We start from the raw sequence: 16,326 nt of genomic DNA on the forward strand, positions 1-16,326 counted from the left end.
TAATAATCTAATTACCAACCTCTATACTATGACCTGATTTGATACTGAGGTGATTCTGAAAAAAGCTGCTATAAAAAAAAGTTGGGAGCTGTTTTTGTGTTTGGTAAACACTCAGCTTCAACCTTTTTTCACAGTTTTGGATGAAAAAAGCCAAAAACAAGAAGCCGTAAAACCCAGCTTTGAAAAACCGGTTTTTTTTCACATCTGTTTTACATAAAAGTTTACCAAACACTCTAATACTGTTTTTTTTTTTTTCAAAAGCACTTTTACAAAGAAGTTTACCAAACACTCTGCTGCTTTATTTCACAGCTGCTTATTCTCACAGCACAAAAGAAGCAGTTTTTTTTCAAAGCACAGCAATATCAAACCAGCCCTATATCATTTATAAAATTTTATCTAAAAAAAGGATCAAACTTTGAAAAATACGTCTCACCTTTCCAAGGAAGGGGGCCCGAGAGGCGATTATTAATTTTCTTTATCGCCACGCGTCAACGTCATAGCTGACTAGTATTGTAGGTAAGAAAACGCAGGATCACAACTTCTAGGTCTTCGTCCTCGCCACGCAACCCTCCCATCTGCATTTACATGTCAAAGTAGCGCCTGCCTTGTCAAACCCTTGGCCAATCCGAAACCCTAGCACCGTCGTAGTAATCACCACGACTCCGTCTCACAATTTTCAAGCGAAGCCATGGAAGCAACTGAAGCCATCAGCAAGCCGATCTGTGAGTGTTGAGGGAAAACCTGATTTTTATTTTTAATTTACAAATTATACTTTTCGTTTTAAAATTCATTTATGTTTTGGTTTGATGCTAATATCTAATCAATTGTTTTTTTTGGGTCAGCCTTGATTGCACCGGGTTTACCGGGTTGTTGATTTGAGGATTGAGGTAACTGTTGCTTTCTTTTGGTTGTTCTGTTGGCGGATCGATGCCCATACTGTTTAGATGATTAAGTATTTTTGATTAGCTGTTGTATTCTGCTTATGTGTTTGAACTGTTTAATTTTTGATTGCAAGTTATCTGAATATCTGTTTGGTAGTTATGCTGGGCTGATGTTTATGTTGATTCGATGTTGAAATTGCTTTGATCTGGTTGAAATTGATCTATATGTGTATGGGCTGATTACAATTCTGGATATTTTTCGAAATTAGATTTCGGAGTTTGTACGTTAATTTTGTGCTGGAGAGATCCTTTCTCTGATTCCAAAGAACAATCACGACAACCACTTTTGTTGATCTTGATTCTTCCCTAGCTGAAACATCGTTGGTTACAGCTCATCTAACCCCCTACTCGTAGAAAGAAAAGAGAAACAAACATATCTGAGGCGTGGGATCATTTCCCTGAAGAAGATCCCCGTATTGACCCCCACAGACCCTAGGGCCAGAGGTAATTCTTTGAGGCAACGTTGCATGCTCTTCTAAGAAGTATGACCTGACCTTAACAATCCATTTAAGAAGCCTGCTGATTGGCATTTTTATGGGTTTTTAATGCATTTCTCTCTCTTTGGTTGTTATAAAGTTTGACTTCGCCAAGTAGCTTTTAACTGTGGAATTTCACCAAGTGCTATGATCTTAAATTTTAATGCCTTTATGCTATCATATTTATAAGTCGCCATGCCATCATGTGTACAATTGGTTTTGTTTTATTTGAAATATTTAGAATTTGTTATCAAATAATTGTTTTTTTTTTTTTTTGATAAAAATTGGGTTGTCAATGAATTGATTGATGCTCCTAGGTTGTATCTCTTTCAGGAAAAGACCAATTCGCTTCAAATGCTTCTTCCTCCCATCACCATTGAATTATAGTTAATGTGATCTCCTGCATCCGGATTTTGAAAGTTCGTCAATTCAAGAATTCTTGTCTACTTAGTTAGCTGAAAATGACCGAAATTCTCTAGTTATATGAAAGTTGTGTAGTGTTGAATGAATTGGTTGCACAATAATGCAAGCTTTGGATTGCAGCCATTTAAGTTTGCTCATCTATTTGTCTGATTTTTCTCTATAACCTTGATTACGTTCGTGTTCTCATATATGATTCATATTTTTCCCCACCCAGGAAGGATTTGAAAAATATCTTCGATGGCTCATCTTCTGAGAATGATGGGAGCTAGAGTTCTATCTTAATTTTGAATTCGAACTTTTGGATTCATACTTGCTGATAGATATCGGTCTAGCAGACGGAAATGGAGACAAAGATCGCAAAGGTATTGGATAGTGGTCCAAGTGTTAAGCTCGATTCAAAGAGAAAGCGGGCAACGCGGTATGCTGCAAATTTTCCTGGAGCTACCCACAGAGTATCTCAGAGGCCGAGCTTGAATAAGCTTGCCAAGCGAAGGAAATTACATGGAAGCAAAAGCAAGCTTATGAGCCCTGGATCTCGACGATCCTTACTTGCATCTTATTCAAATTTTTCAAGAAGCGGTGTGCCACAGCGCCTAATGTTTTATCAGAGTGGTGGATGGACTGATTTTCCTCAAGATCTTGTTGACTTGGTTATGAAAGATCTACAGGTCAAGAAGGAAACTGTGAACATCAAATCACATGGTGAACATTATTTGCTAGATTTTTTGCATATGTTCCGATTGAACTTGAAAACTGGTCTAAAGCAACATATTGCTTGGATTGATGAAGCTGGTAGTTGTTTCTTTCCAGAAATTTACGATGAGGATGACGATGAACCAAATTGGTACTGCTCACCTCAAGGTGGCAAAGATTTGGAACCCTGGGCTGAAGAGCATTGCGGGTCACGTGAAATAAGACTGCACCTGGAAATTGAAATAAATGGTATGGGTCAATCTGGGTTGAATGAATGTAGTGGGGAGTCCAATGGCTTTGTAAAGAAAATTCAGGTTGATCAAATTCCTGCCAGCCATGGTGATGGTGCGGAAGTTGAGAATAGTTGCAACAGGAAACATGGTCTAAAAGTTGATGAGTATTCTGAAGACAATGAAGCAATGACAAAGAATTTAGCTAGAGCAACTGAGATTGAAAAGGAGAAGTTGGATCGGGATACTGTTCATAAGATATTCCTTAAAGGAATGAGCAGCTTTGATGTTGTAGAAGTACTTGATATATACCAGTGCTCAAGTACTCTGATGCAAGCTCGTTTGGAACTTTTTCAGAAGCAGGTAGAAATTACAAAAACGTTTCGCGGTGATGCAAATATACGATATGCTTGGCTTGCTTCTTCTAAAGGAGAGCTTTCAAGTATAATGATGTATGGGCTTGGTCATTCTGGACTAGCCATGAACAAGTCCATATATGGCACTGGTGTTCATCTCACAGAAGCGAGCTTCTCTAACACCTGGTTAGTGTTTGTTTGTTTAATATTTATGTTTTCTGTGTGAGAATTATGTTCATACTGTTCATATGAATGATCAGATGTTTGAAAAGAGTTAGTATTCCTGGGTTGGGTTGCTACTTCCGCCATTGATAAAAATGGTTTCTTGCATGGGGAAAGGATGAAGTAATGGTTTAGGGTTTCCTAAATAACATTGTCGGCACAGTTGACGGATAGTATTAAGGGCTAGACATGATTACTGTGAAGTATGGAGGTGGTATGTTATTGTCCTGCACCTAGTGTCTTGTTAGGCCTAGTTATTCCATATGGCACGTCCTCTGTGACCTGCAGCTGTTTATTACCCGCTAGCTTGGAAAGTGGCTATTTTGAGTGACAATGCTATAGCAGGCATTTATTAATTTGTTTTTGTTCACTACCTTCATTGGTAAAAATGTACTAAGGTAATTGTTGGTTGCTTCTATTTTATTATGGTTATATGTTACTGCTGGCTTCCTTTGCCATGAGAAGGTATTGGTATTGGTTATTAAGGGTATCTTTTCTGATAATTTGACTTATGCTCTTGCAGTTGTTTTACATATGGTTACTTTTTGTTAGTATGCTCATTAGAGGTGGAATAAACTTTTCATTTGTTCACAGTGCAAATTCTTGTGATGTTGACGAAAATGGGATACGACACATGTTATTCTGTCGTGTCATAATGGGAAATATGGAGTTACTTCACCCTGGAAGTACACAATTCCATCCCAGTAGCAAAGACTTTGATAGTGGAGTGGATGGTCTTGAGGATCCAAAACATTATATTGTCTGGAATATGAACATGAATACACACATATATCCAGAATTTGTTGTTAGTTTCAAGATCATATCCAATGCTGAAGGTGATGCTCTAATCCTTAAATCTTCCAGTTTGTTTCAATTATTTTCTTTTGCTAACCTGTAATAAGAACCTATGTGTCCATACTTACTGTATTTTAATAGTTCTATGGCTCTGAAATACACTGTTCAGTAGCTGTTACAATTTGGATGGAAAATGTTTGGAAGTTATTTTAAGCAAATAGGCTTCATCCATTGGCCATAGACATCAATGGTTGGGATGTTTCACCAAATCCAAGAGATGAATGATGAATTACCTCTCCAACTTCTGATTCACTGAGACAGCTGGATGTATCTTCAGAAAATGCTGTATCAGTAACGTGTTTTCATTATTTGGGACTTTTTTTTTTGAGTACTTGAGAACTGGCGCTTGACGTTTTTTACAGGGCATCTGATTGGAACTGAGAATAAACTTGGTGCATCCGGGGTTGCAACATCCTGCCAAGGACCACAGGGCTCGTCTGCAGTTGATACAGTGCGTGCCAAACTTTCATATATTTTTTATGGTTGTTCTTGGCTGTAACATGGGATGCTTGTAACTTTACCTGATTACTTGCTTTATTACTAAATCTTACATCTATTCCTCATAGTAGAATGCTTGACGTGAGTTACATGTTCATCCAATCCAAGTGGCTGCCTCCTGAAAATTTTATTTTGATGAGCTTAGTTTGACATATAAGTCCTCATCCATATTGAGGCTTAGATCTTATTTTCGAGCTGTTTGATTTATTGAACTGAAGTCCCGGAGAAGTTTGGTAGGCTTTCTATGTCTTGCACCGAGTAAAATTCCCCTTCAGTGGAGAGTACAGCTTGCATTATTTTGGGACTTAGTGTCACATTTTTACTTCGAGAATATTTTGTATTGCAACAGAAGTTTTCTTGCTATTTTTTTGCCTTTCCTTTATTGACTGTGGAGTACTAGTAGACCATGGTGATCAGCGATTAGCATTTTTTTTTTTTTTTTTTTATTCCTAATAGGGGAGCGAGACTCAGCCACTTTCTGATTCTGGGAAATCTCATGGAAACAATATTCAAATGGTTTCAAAGCCTGGGGGATTTCAGGGGGAAAGCACTACTACTGGTTCTGCTCCTCAAAGAGCCCCTAAATCGCCTTGGATGCCTTTCCCCATGTTATTTTCTGCTATTGAAAATAAAGTTCCTCCTGAAGTTATGAAACAAGTTAATGTTCATTATGACTTATTCAGGGTATGATTAATATTGTTATTTTCCCTTCTCCCTTTTTTTGTTTGAACTTTTTAGCCTCGAAATATCTAGACACTTCTGTGTCTGACTATGATAATATCTTTTCAGGTAAAAAAGATAACTCGTGATGAATTTGTGAAGAAGTTGAGGTTGGTTGTTGGAGATACTTTGTTGAGGTCTACGATTACAGAACTTCAATGTAAGGTACAATTTTACTTTTTTTGGAGTAATTGGGTCACATTGACCTTCATCAGTTTCAACATGGATTTATTTAGTACATTAAAAGGATGAAATTAACTTACTAAAGAACGATAATGCAATCGAATAATTTAGCTTGTAGTTTGTTCTTTAGCCATTCTATTCTTTATCCAAAATTGTGGGTTGGAAACAAGTCTATATACAGTTTTACAGGTGTTCCTTTTGTATTAAATTGTATTATAAAATATGATTATGAAAATACATGATATTGAATACATATCATATACAAACTTAACTTGTATGATTATTGAACTATATTTTGACTTTTTAATTTTAAATGAAGCATAGATTACCAATCGAGATTCGGTACAAACTTAGGCTCTGGACATTGTTATGCACATTTTATATTAGTTTGTTATAAGGACATGGTATTGAGCACAGAGCTCAGGTGCAAAGGGTGAATTGTCACGTCCCGGATCCGAAGTTGGTGAATGAATAACCCGCGACCGGTGCGTGAGTAAAAAAATTTTAAAAATAAAAACAAAGACAAAACTTCTCTTATTCAAAAAAAATCCGAAAAACCTTACAAGGTGTACAAAATAATAACAAAAAAACTCTTAAATTCCTTGTCTAACACAACCTCAGCATGTCTAGCACCTTGTCTTGCCAAATAACTCATCTGTAAATATAAAAGGGTGACGGGTGAGCAACAACCACCGTTGCCGAGTGAGTAGGATATGTAATATGCAGTCAAGCGTGCTGTTTTACCCACACTAAAATATATGATAATAATTATACATAGTGCCATATCATACCGTCCCTTCACATTTTGGTTATCCTTCATGATATGTAGCTCACCACATGACCCCTACATTGGCCATTTGCCCTAATTTACCCGGGTGCCATACATTTATCTATCGAATAACCAAACAATACAGTTCTCATGCTTCATGAACATCTCAAACGATTGCACATGGAATGTATATATACACACGTCGAAATCGATTACACGAAATCAAACATGCTTGACACGATTGCACATGGAATGTATATACACACACGTCAAAATCGATTACATGAAATCAAACATGCTTGACATGAAAATAGATCGAGATTTAGAAATAGAATAAATCCCATGACAACTCATGGTTTTCATGTTATTTGAAAAATAAGAATATTTGGAACACATTACTTAAACCACTCACCCTGATCGATAGCTAGACCACAAACAATCTCCACACATCGAACCCTCTAACCCACTAACCTAAACTCTTTCTTTCTTTCGTTTTCCCTCACTCTCTTTTCTGTATATATAAACATATACATTTACATACATTCATATACATAACCTGGAAGATGCATGCATTGCAGCAGCCAACCGACGTTTCTAGTGGAGTTGAATAAATGAATGAATGCAAGTCCTTTTATAGTGGAAATGGGCGGTTAAAAGACTTAAGGGCTACTAAGCAAGTATAAATGAATGGATAGATAAAAATATGGTCTGATCTTGAAGTAATGAGTCAACGAAGTAGAAGTTGACACCTACAAAAGCAAGTTGCTGCGTGTTTTAAACTAAAACGAAACTATCCCATTAACTGACACCACTAAGATTTCAATTGCAGTCTACAGCATTCAAAATGCATGCTTGAAAACCTAGTGATTATAAATTGTAAACAAACCACAACAACAAACTAATAATATACTTAAAATAGATTGAAGAAACCATGTACAATAATATCTTTTTACAGAAAGTACACATTTAAAAATACGGGATCTCACATGAATACTGCTAACCACTTGAGTTACAAGCTCTCGGCATATTTTATTATCTAAGAAGTTAAGAAAGAGGTCAGAATACCACAAATATGGACTGGAGGGTGAAGTCCTTTTTATTAGTGAAAACATGAAATAAAGAGGTCAGAATACCACAAATATGGATTGTGGAAAATGATGTAGATTATAACCGTTTCCGATTGACCAATTTAGGCGAAATGCAGTGCTTCTTCAGTTCCAGTCTATTACAGTCTACGGATTTTAATTTTTAAGTCCCAGTGGATTGAGACCAAGTTATTAAGAAATAAACCACAAAATGTTAGATAGAGGTGATTATGAATGCCCTCCATGAGCATTACAAAGACGTGAGAGGGCATTCATAATCACCTCTATCGGGTTCATTTCTTGAAAACTTGGTGTCACTCAAGTCCCAAGCTCGAAATTCCCTTGGGACTTGGAAATTCCTTACCTTTGACCAAAAAAAAGAAAAAGGAAAGTCCTTAACCCAAACCGAGCCGAAGATTAAACCAGACTCGATGGTTGATTGGTTCCAAGTGAACCCAGTCGCATTGGCTCATCCAGTTTTTAGATCATATCCTGTGCGGTATAAGTTTATTCATTATTTTGTTTTTGTTGCAGATGCCTTATAAAAGCAATGAGTAAATTCGAAGTTCCAAAGACAGGTTTACGCGGCCTCTAGTAGCGTGGTCCTGCCTCTCGGAGCCTGTCCATAAAAGTTTCAGATATCTGAAGACAAAGATCGTTTGAAGCTTGCCTGGTACTAATGTGTCGACATGAAGTAAATGTTATCATGGACCTATTTAAGGTTTGTTATTCAGGAATATGGGAATTCTTAGCTTGTTTTTTTTTGGCGAAATTTTATCTAAACATTTTACAATTACGTTGGTGTAGTGCTTAAAGTTTATGCTTTGTGTAGAACCCTAGATTTGATGGTTTTAAAGTGGATTTCTGCTGTCTACCATTCTTGTGTATATTTTGGAACTCATAGCATGGAGAACGCCTTCATCTTGTGTGAAGCCTTTGCACTTTTCATTAACTTCGGTCCAAATCTATCTTGAATGGCTTCTGACTTTCATACTCTTGACAACCTCTTTCACGATCTTTTCTTCGAAAATTGATACGTATCTATCCAGCATTGTTGCTACTTATTTGAAACACCGATAATCAGGAATCGTAGTTGTATTTTGTGTGTGTTTTTTTTCCCCTTATTTTTTTGTCATAGGTAGACCTGTAAACGGATGGGATCCATCGGATTTGGATTTTATCATCAAATTGAAAGTTTCGATCAATATTCTATTAATTACATTGTATTTGGATCAAAAAGATCCGATCCATTGACAGGTCTGGGTATGGTTATTGTTTTGAAACTCCAAATTTGCTTGCTTGAGTTTTTCCTCCCAGAACTCCCGAAGTTTTTAATGACATAGGGATCCATCAATTTGCTTCTCTATATGCTTCTTACGTGCCTCTCATTCTTTCTGAACCCTAATCTGTACTCAGAACACAAGGTTGACATGTCACACTGTAGGGAATATTCGTAATGTTCTTCCGCTTGTATTATGATACATAGTATGCCATCATGTGTTTTAGGTACATTGAAACACCTATCATTAACTAGGGCTGTGACGTACAAGGATTGTTATGTGCATGTAATTCTTCTCTACGTCAAGTTTGTACTATGGTTATGTGCATTTAAGATTTCGAGCATGGTAATGTAAGCAAAAATAACAAAAGAATGAACAAATTAAACAATGAAAATCGATTTGTTAAGACCATATTAGAGAGTAAAAATCAAGTCTCGTAGGAGTTTGGAAATATTTAGAGACCGTTTGATAACCATTTCGTCTTTAGTTTTTATTTTCACCTTTTTTTTTCCTGAACTTTTGCCCCTATAAGGAAAATGAATGAGATCCTCAAAATCAAAGATGAGAGTGAAGGATTTTGTGCAGGATTTTAAACTGCGTTTCTCTTCCTCCCATCCTTGTGCCATGCAACTATTAATAAAGTCATTAATGTAATTCAAATAGTATTACATGCATAAACCTCATTTTTGCTAAAGCGGCTGGAAGATCTATCGTTGAGGTGCTGAATGACTTTGCAAGTGCTTCTGGTCAAAAGGTAAATTTCCACACATCCTCACTTTTTTTCTCAAATAATACTTTTAATCAGACTACGAGTGACATTGTAAACATCCTACCGATACAGCATAAAACTACTAGGTAAATATTTGGGCATCCATAATATTGTGTTCTGGAAGGATCCTACAGATGGGAAAGAAATAATGCAACCTTCAAAAATGCAAAGCCTCGCCCTGCTAAAGTTCATGCTTTAGCTACTGCTATTGTGATGGATTTTTCAAGAATAACTGCAGAACAAGAAAGAAAAAAAGGAAAGGATCTGTGGCACCCGCCTGATTCGACGTTTGTAAAAATTAACTTTGATGGCTCGGTTGCGGGAAGCAGTTATGCTCTCGGTTTTGTGATTCGAAGTGAAATGGTTGCCCTATCACTGCTGGAGCCAGACCATTAGGTGTACGTACTATAACGGTGGCTGAAGCGTTGGTGCTCAAAGATGCACTTAAGATTGCAAAACAGAATGGTTTTTCTCCTTTCATTGTGTGAGTTGGAAGCATATTTATCGTGGAGGGAGACTCTAAGCTAGTTATAGACGCTGTGGAAGGAAGGTGTGTTGTCCCTTGGAGAATTCGAGAAACGGTTGATGACATTCGTTGGTTGACTTTCTCCTTTTATTGTGTGACTTGGAAGCATATTTATCGTGAAACAAACTTTGTAGCTGATGCAATGACTAATGTCTCTCTAATATGCATATTTGGGATAGGACCCTTCCTTTACGGGCTACTTCTGCTTTTATGATTGATTGTATTGGTAATGGTTGTTTGCAAGGTTTCTCGTCTTAATTAATTTAATTTTTTAGCAAATCGTGCAATGCATCATAAAATAACATAAACAAGCATAGATAAGGTCAAGAAAAACTCCCTTTAAGTAACTAGGACTATTTCGAAAGAACTGCGCACACCGTCATTGTCATAGTAACCATGGGTTGCATTCCAAGAAGTGCTAATTATCAAACAAGGGACAATTGCTTCTGTGACGTAGGAACTCTCCAAGTGGGCTCAGTTAGATTACCATTCTCATTGAGTGTAACTTCGATTTTCGAATCTTTGATCTCCACACCTCGAAGAGGAATGACTTAAACATCTCATAGAGTTCAATATGATTCTCATTCTAACCCGATAATCGTGAATAATCGTTGTTTACTATCTAATATTCCCACAAAAGCATCATTCAGCCTAAAGTACTAATCCTTGTGATTAGGTTGAACAATTTTGTCGACAGTGTGCTTGATTTACATAGTCGATATCTTATTGGCCTACTTAATTGTCTATCCGTTGGGATAGTTTATCAACCAAAGAAAAAAGTTAGTCCAATTACCACCCAGTCTTTAGGTTCTCTAGTCATGAGGCTAAATGTGCTACGTTTTAGTCTTCAAAGAATTATTTTTTAAGGATAATGATAGAGAGATCCAACTACGTTTTTTTGTTTTGTTTTGGAGTGCAGTAAAGGTAAGAATATTTCCATCTTAAGTAGGATGGATATTTTATGTTTTTATTTTTTTTGTTTCGGATTTCCACTGCATTTTTGTAATTTCACAACTTCAAGAAATAAAATACAACAAAATTAAAAACGAGTTATAACAACGCAATAAATACCCTTATTTTACATATATCTTAAGTGAAGTCATTTACCGTATACTCGACAAAAAAAGAAAATCACTTATTCACCGAACACTTGTCTAATGAACCTTAAATTCATATTGTCGTGGAAGATGGTTGTTGGATTGGATTAGATGCTTGATAGATTGGATTAGATGGTTGTCTAATAGCACCAGCTTATTAAAAACAATTATATTAAGGTATCAAACTAGGAAGGTTAAATTGCATCTTCGTCTAAGACTTCCGTTTGCACCTGGACGGCCCTACACACCACCACCATCACATCCCACCCAACCCTACACCACCGCCAGAATTCACCAAAACCGACGCCACTTCGGCCATCTCCATATCGTCCCCATACAAGAGTGCGTGTGAGAGAGATGGAGACGAAAGAGGAGAGAGAGCGAGATAATTCATTTTTAATTTATGTTTTTTTTACTAAATTTAAAAATAACCAGATGAGAAACTACAATAAATATGTTATCCATCGTGTAGTTTAGCCAAATTCTCGTTCCTCTAAATGTAAAAATATCAATGTAGTGAAAAAAAAAAAAAAAAAAAAAACCTCAGGACAAAAAAGAAAGTAAAAGAAGCAGAAAATAGGCGCGTACATTTGTCACTCGATTTTACAAAACGACATGAAACAAATAGTAAAATAAAAACCAAAATAATAGAAAAAACGTGTTGATTTAGAAGTCTGAGCTGGCAGCACCAAAATTATTATTAAAAAAATAATAAAATAAAAACCTCTCTCCGTCGGTCCGTCCTCTATAAAACCCACAAACTCTCCAAATCTCCCACCAAACCCAAATTACGCGAAATATCCAAGAAACCAAGACAAAACAGAACTCAACCCAAACCCGCAAATGTTTCAAGAAACGGCGCCGTGTTGGTCGAGCGTGGTTCAGTCGGCGGCGTCGACTCCGTGGACTCGGCTTGAGGACAAGGTGTTTGAGCAGGCGCTGGTCAGGTTCCCGGAGGACTTGCCCGATCGGTGGGAGAGGATCGCGGGAGAGTTGCCGGGCAAGACTCCCAAGGAGGTGTTGGAGCACTACGAGGACTTGGTGCACGATGTCTTGGAAATTGATTCCGGCCGGGTCAATTTGCCGAGTTATGCTGATGAGTCTATGGTCGGCTGGGAGGACACGGCCAGTCAGATCACTTTTGGGTCCAACCGCGAGACTGAGAGGAAGAAGGGAACGCCTTGGACTGAAGAAGAACACAAGTAATTTCTTTCTCTCTCCGTATCATTTTTTCGTATTTCTTTAATTTTTCAAACTTTGTTTTTAACTGGTGAGAAATTTATTGAGAGAAAAATTAAACCAAACTGAGATAATTAATTGGTTATTTGATTCTAGAAAACAACCGAAGAAAATGATGTAGGTGATTTGCGTTGTTTTTGTTTCTGATTTCATTATCCACACCCTTTTTGTTTTCGGGGAAATTGGCTGAAATGATCACTTTTTGGTATTTGGCCAAATATGTCATTCATATTTGATCAAATATTGATCAAATACTGAGCATTTCGCCAGTTGGAATTTGTAAGTTCATCGTTTCAGCCAGCCAATTTCCGTCCTTTTGCTATTTGATTGGATACATTGGGTTGTAATTTACTTTTTATAGTTACATGTGTCTATTTATTTTAAGTGCTCCCAATAATTAATGTTTTAATGTTCAAAATGTTCAAAATGTTGGTTCATCACTTTGTCCTCCATTTTGTTTTGCTACCAACTGGAGCTAGTTGGAATGTGTTAGATTCTATATTTATGTTCACCATTAAGTGTTTGATGATGTCATGAAAACTTTCTTGCCAGCTGAACCGGGAATTTCACCTTTTTTTTTTCGATTTAGGAGTTTGGATGTTGCATATGTTCTAAATTAGAATGTTATTTTGTTGCTAAATTTGGAATAAAGGGTTAAATAGATGTTCTGTATTGTGTCTAAAAACATATCATGGACATCCCATTTTCATTAAAGAGAGTTGGTGGTTTTCCGAAGGCCGTTAATTTCATAACTTGGGGCTTTTAAGCAATTGAAATTCTTATTTTTTACAAGCTATTGAATGTCTAAGCTATGTTCTACTTTTCCAGAATATATTGCATAGTTACATAATTAACGCTTGAATTGTTTTAAGACACAAATAAGTTTCAATTTAATTTTCATCTCAAAGTGACAATTGAGTAGAAATTGTTAAGCTGTTGTTCAAGTTTTCTAATATTTTTATTTAGTTCATTGATACGGCAGGCATACTGACAATCGTGGTTGTGTTATCATGAAATCTATTCATTTATTGTTTTTACGACCCTACATCAGATTTAAATACGATGTGGTTGTGTTAGGAAATATTAATACTAATACCAACCTGATAGCTCGATTCTACTGTTCAAGAGCCTGATTTTCTTTATGTACTCTGAACAGGTTATTTCTAATTGGACTAAAAAAGTTTGGTAAGGGCGACTGGAGGAGCATTTCAAGGAATGTGGTTGTGACAAGAACACCAACCCAAGTAGCAAGCCACGCCCAGAAGTATTTCCTTCGTCAAACCTCAATGAAAAAGGAAAGGAAAAGATCAAGCATTCACGACATAACCACTGTAGAGAGCAACTCAGTATCTGTGCCTGCTGATCGCAACTGGATTCCTCCACCTGCAGTTCCGGCTCATCAGTCTCCATTGCAACATTTGACCCAACAGAGTCATTTGCCTGATCAGGGGGATTTGTCGGGGTACCAAGATTTTGGCTATCCGATGTAAAGATGATTACAATCTCGTGCTGCATACTCTGTGTATAGAGAAATTGCCTTCTATGAACAGTCCAATTTGTAAAGTTCTAAATATTTTTTAGTTCTTTGTAGCCGGTAGGCGGTTAGGAGATCTGTGAAGTGAATATGACAGTTTAGGTTCTGTTTTCTTATGTGAAGGGAGAAAGAATTAGTGGAGAATAGCTGTGGATTATGTAGGATACTGTTATTAGTTGATAACCTCTTTCTTGCCCAGTAAATTTAGTGTACAAATTTCTTTGGTTTACTGGTTCTGGAGAGCCAAGTGCAATGACGTTTTAAGATTCATATAGCCGACTTCATTTAGTGGGAAAATGTTTTGTTGTTGTTGTTGTACTGGTTCTGCAGGGCACTTTGAGTTGGATTCTGCTAGTGCAGTGTTGCTGGTCCAAAAGCCTTGGTTTGGGCTAGGGGCGATTTTCGGACGGATCAAATCGGAAACAAGGTTTGCAATTTTCCTTGTTTCCAATTTTTGTTCCCAAAATTCCGGATCGGATTAGAGTTTTCAGAGGAGGAAGAGATGTTGTAAGACGGATTCAACCTTTGAATCTGCCTCCGCTGTCGACCGAGCATCGAGACCGAGTGAAGAGAGGCTGGCAGTATAATTTAAATTGAACTTTACGTTAGTACTACAATGCAATCCATCCAAGTATAACAATTTTACCTTATAATATGACGTTCACACCGTAAAGAGTAATTTGGTTATAGTAATACCAACGTCATTTATGCATCTTAACAGTGTAATATGACATTCACACTGTAAGGGGCAACCTTGTTATCGTAATACCATGGTCATCTACGTAATTATATATAACGTAGACTTAAAAACTCACCGCCTGCCAATTCCATAGCTCGTTGAAAGGCTTTGTTCTACTTTTCAGACGAGTGATCAAGATCTATCCAATCCAAAGTCAACTTGCGGACCCTTGAAGATAAGTGTGTTATTCACATATCATGGAGGCTGATCCGCATCGTGTCGATTGATCCCATTGTTGACAGCATGAATTGCCTGTTACAAGTAATTGATAATGTCAAAATTACTGTAGGACTAACAAGAATCCAAGTCAAAGAAAATCTTTAGGATCTCATACAGGGCAGCAGAAAACGTGTGAGACTCTCTCTCTCTGATTTCTCAACCTTGCAAACTCCTTTGCCGCCAGCCCCAGATTTTGGCTTGGGTGCCGGTGGCTATCCTTGTCCAAGTTCCTTGTTCTCCTCTTTCCCTCTTTCTCCTAATCCTTTTCTCTCTTTTTCAATTTTCCCTTGAGATTTTTCTCAGTTTCCTTGAGCTTTGTCTCAAATTTTCCCGTGAGTTTGTCTCACTTTTGGATTTCATGTCCCTCCTCTCCACCCCTCCTCCCTCTCCTCTGGCCGTTCTTTTCCAAACCCAAAATTCCATCTCCCCTCACTTTTCCCCTTTGCCTCCCTTCCCCATAAACCATCCCCACCCCATCCTTTGCTCTGATATGCAGACTCTGGGCCTAATATGGTTGCCAGCTTTATTTCCCTCCCTCACTGTCCTCCCCCCCAAAACGGCCTGCCGAATTTCCATCGAGGTCAAGTGTACTATGGCTTCGGGCAAAGTAAGGGTATTTTACATACCCCTTAGCCTCACCTTATATCCATGTGTTACTGTATTTGTATATATTTGCTGGGATTCGTGAATGGGATTTGGATCTGGTGACTATCTTTTGATTATATGTTGGTGAAGCAATCTGGATGCGGTGTGCTACTTGTTGCGGGTTTGGTACTTTTGTGTTGCGATGTCTTGTTCGTTTTCTCTAGTGTTGTCGCTTCGGTAGCTATTGGTGAGACTGTCGTGGCAGTGATAGCGGCGGACACTACTTTCTGCGGTCGAAAATTAGGGATTTGGGTTCTCGTTTTAGTTTATTTAATTGGGTTGAGTTTTTATGTATCTGGTTTCCCCCAATGTATTTGGGTTATTTTGCCTTCCTTTGAGTTGACATGTAACCTACTATCGGATTAATGCATTTATCTTTTCAGACCAAAAAAAGAAAAGAAAATCTTCTGAATAGTGAAGAAGATGAAAAGACCAACTTATATGACGGCGTGGGTTTGAATCCGTTAGTGGCTAATCAAACATCTAATCTAACAAAATCTATTGTTTGACAAAAAAAACAAAAAAAGCCTATGCTATTGGGCAATCCAATCCCCCCTCCCCAAAACCACTCTAGCCTGTCCCACTTAATTGGGCTCCGAGGCAGTTCGACATACAATCTAGGCTTGAATTGCCTAGCCCATTGAACGGTGGATTTGATGATAGCCTGACGTTGACCACTTTTTTTATTTTTATTATCTGCCAGGCGAGGGAAGAGTCAGTTGGCGAGGGTTTTGCGATTTCTCTGAAAACTAGACAAATCAAAACATTTGCAAGATGGGCATCCAATAATAAGCATTCACAGATGGTTTTGAGTGAAGAAGATTTGA

General features: G+C 37.5%; 2 protein-coding genes and 1 long non-coding RNA gene across 6 annotated transcripts; all 3 read left to right on the plus strand.

Annotated features, from left to right (window-relative positions):
• The first annotated feature begins 520 nt into the window (after positions 1-520).
• Positions 521-8,338, plus strand: LOC137748685 (probable inactive poly [ADP-ribose] polymerase SRO1). Of its 4 annotated transcripts, none has more exons than XM_068488860.1 (9): positions 522-722; positions 843-887; positions 2,055-2,542; positions 2,651-3,305; positions 3,936-4,177; positions 4,559-4,647; positions 5,151-5,378; positions 5,484-5,579; positions 7,986-8,338. In XM_068488860.1, the coding sequence occupies exons 3-9, from the start codon at positions 2,182-2,184 to the stop codon at positions 8,007-8,009; spliced, it is 1,695 nt and encodes a 564-aa protein (XP_068344961.1). In that variant the 5' UTR covers positions 522-722; positions 843-887; positions 2,055-2,181; the 3' UTR covers positions 8,010-8,338. The 4 variants fall into 4 exon arrangements, with proteins under 4 accessions (XP_068344962.1, XP_068344961.1, XP_068344960.1 ...); XM_068488859.1 differs by adding an exon at positions 1,151-1,385 and having other exon boundaries at positions 523-722; positions 2,055-3,305; XM_068488858.1 differs by having other exon boundaries at positions 523-722; positions 2,055-3,305.
• Positions 8,339-8,498: 160 nt separating this feature from the next.
• Positions 8,499-10,218, plus strand: LOC137748686 (uncharacterized). Its single transcript, XR_011070104.1, has 2 exons — positions 8,499-9,485; positions 9,573-10,218. It is a non-coding gene; the product is annotated as an uncharacterized lncRNA (long non-coding RNA).
• Positions 10,219-11,892: 1,674 nt separating this feature from the next.
• On the plus strand, positions 11,893-14,040 carry LOC137748378 (transcription factor DIVARICATA-like). Its single transcript, XM_068488525.1, has 2 exons — positions 11,893-12,325; positions 13,519-14,040. Exons 1-2 carry the CDS (start codon positions 11,967-11,969, stop codon positions 13,850-13,852), a joined length of 693 nt encoding a protein of 230 aa, XP_068344626.1. The 5' UTR covers positions 11,893-11,966; the 3' UTR covers positions 13,853-14,040.
• The last annotated feature ends 2,286 nt before the right edge of the window (positions 14,041-16,326 follow it).

This window comes from Pyrus communis, chromosome 10 (genome assembly GCF_963583255.1).
Source record: "Pyrus communis chromosome 10, drPyrComm1.1, whole genome shotgun sequence".
NCBI classification, from domain to species: Eukaryota; Viridiplantae; Streptophyta; class Magnoliopsida; order Rosales; family Rosaceae; genus Pyrus; species Pyrus communis.

What these genes read in the sequence shown, in the direction of transcription:
- LOC137748685 (XM_068488859.1), top strand. Translation starts at nt 2,182, where the DNA reads ATGGAGACAAAGATCGCAAAGGTATTGGATAGTGGTCCAAGTGTTAAG. An exon ending in GCGAGCTTCTCTAACACCTG is followed by an intron (nt 3,306 to 3,935) that starts GTTAGTGTTTGT and finishes ATTTGTTCACAG; the next exon opens with TGCAAATTCTTGTGATGTTG. An exon ending in GATCATATCCAATGCTGAAG is followed by an intron (nt 4,178 to 4,558) that starts GTGATGCTCTAA and finishes CGTTTTTTACAG; the next exon opens with GGCATCTGATTGGAACTGAG.
- LOC137748378 (XM_068488525.1), top strand. Translation starts at nt 11,967, where the DNA reads ATGTTTCAAGAAACGGCGCCGTGTTGGTCGAGCGTGGTTCAGTCGGCG. An exon ending in TGGACTGAAGAAGAACACAA is followed by an intron (nt 12,326 to 13,518) that starts GTAATTTCTTTC and finishes TACTCTGAACAG; the next exon opens with GTTATTTCTAATTGGACTAA.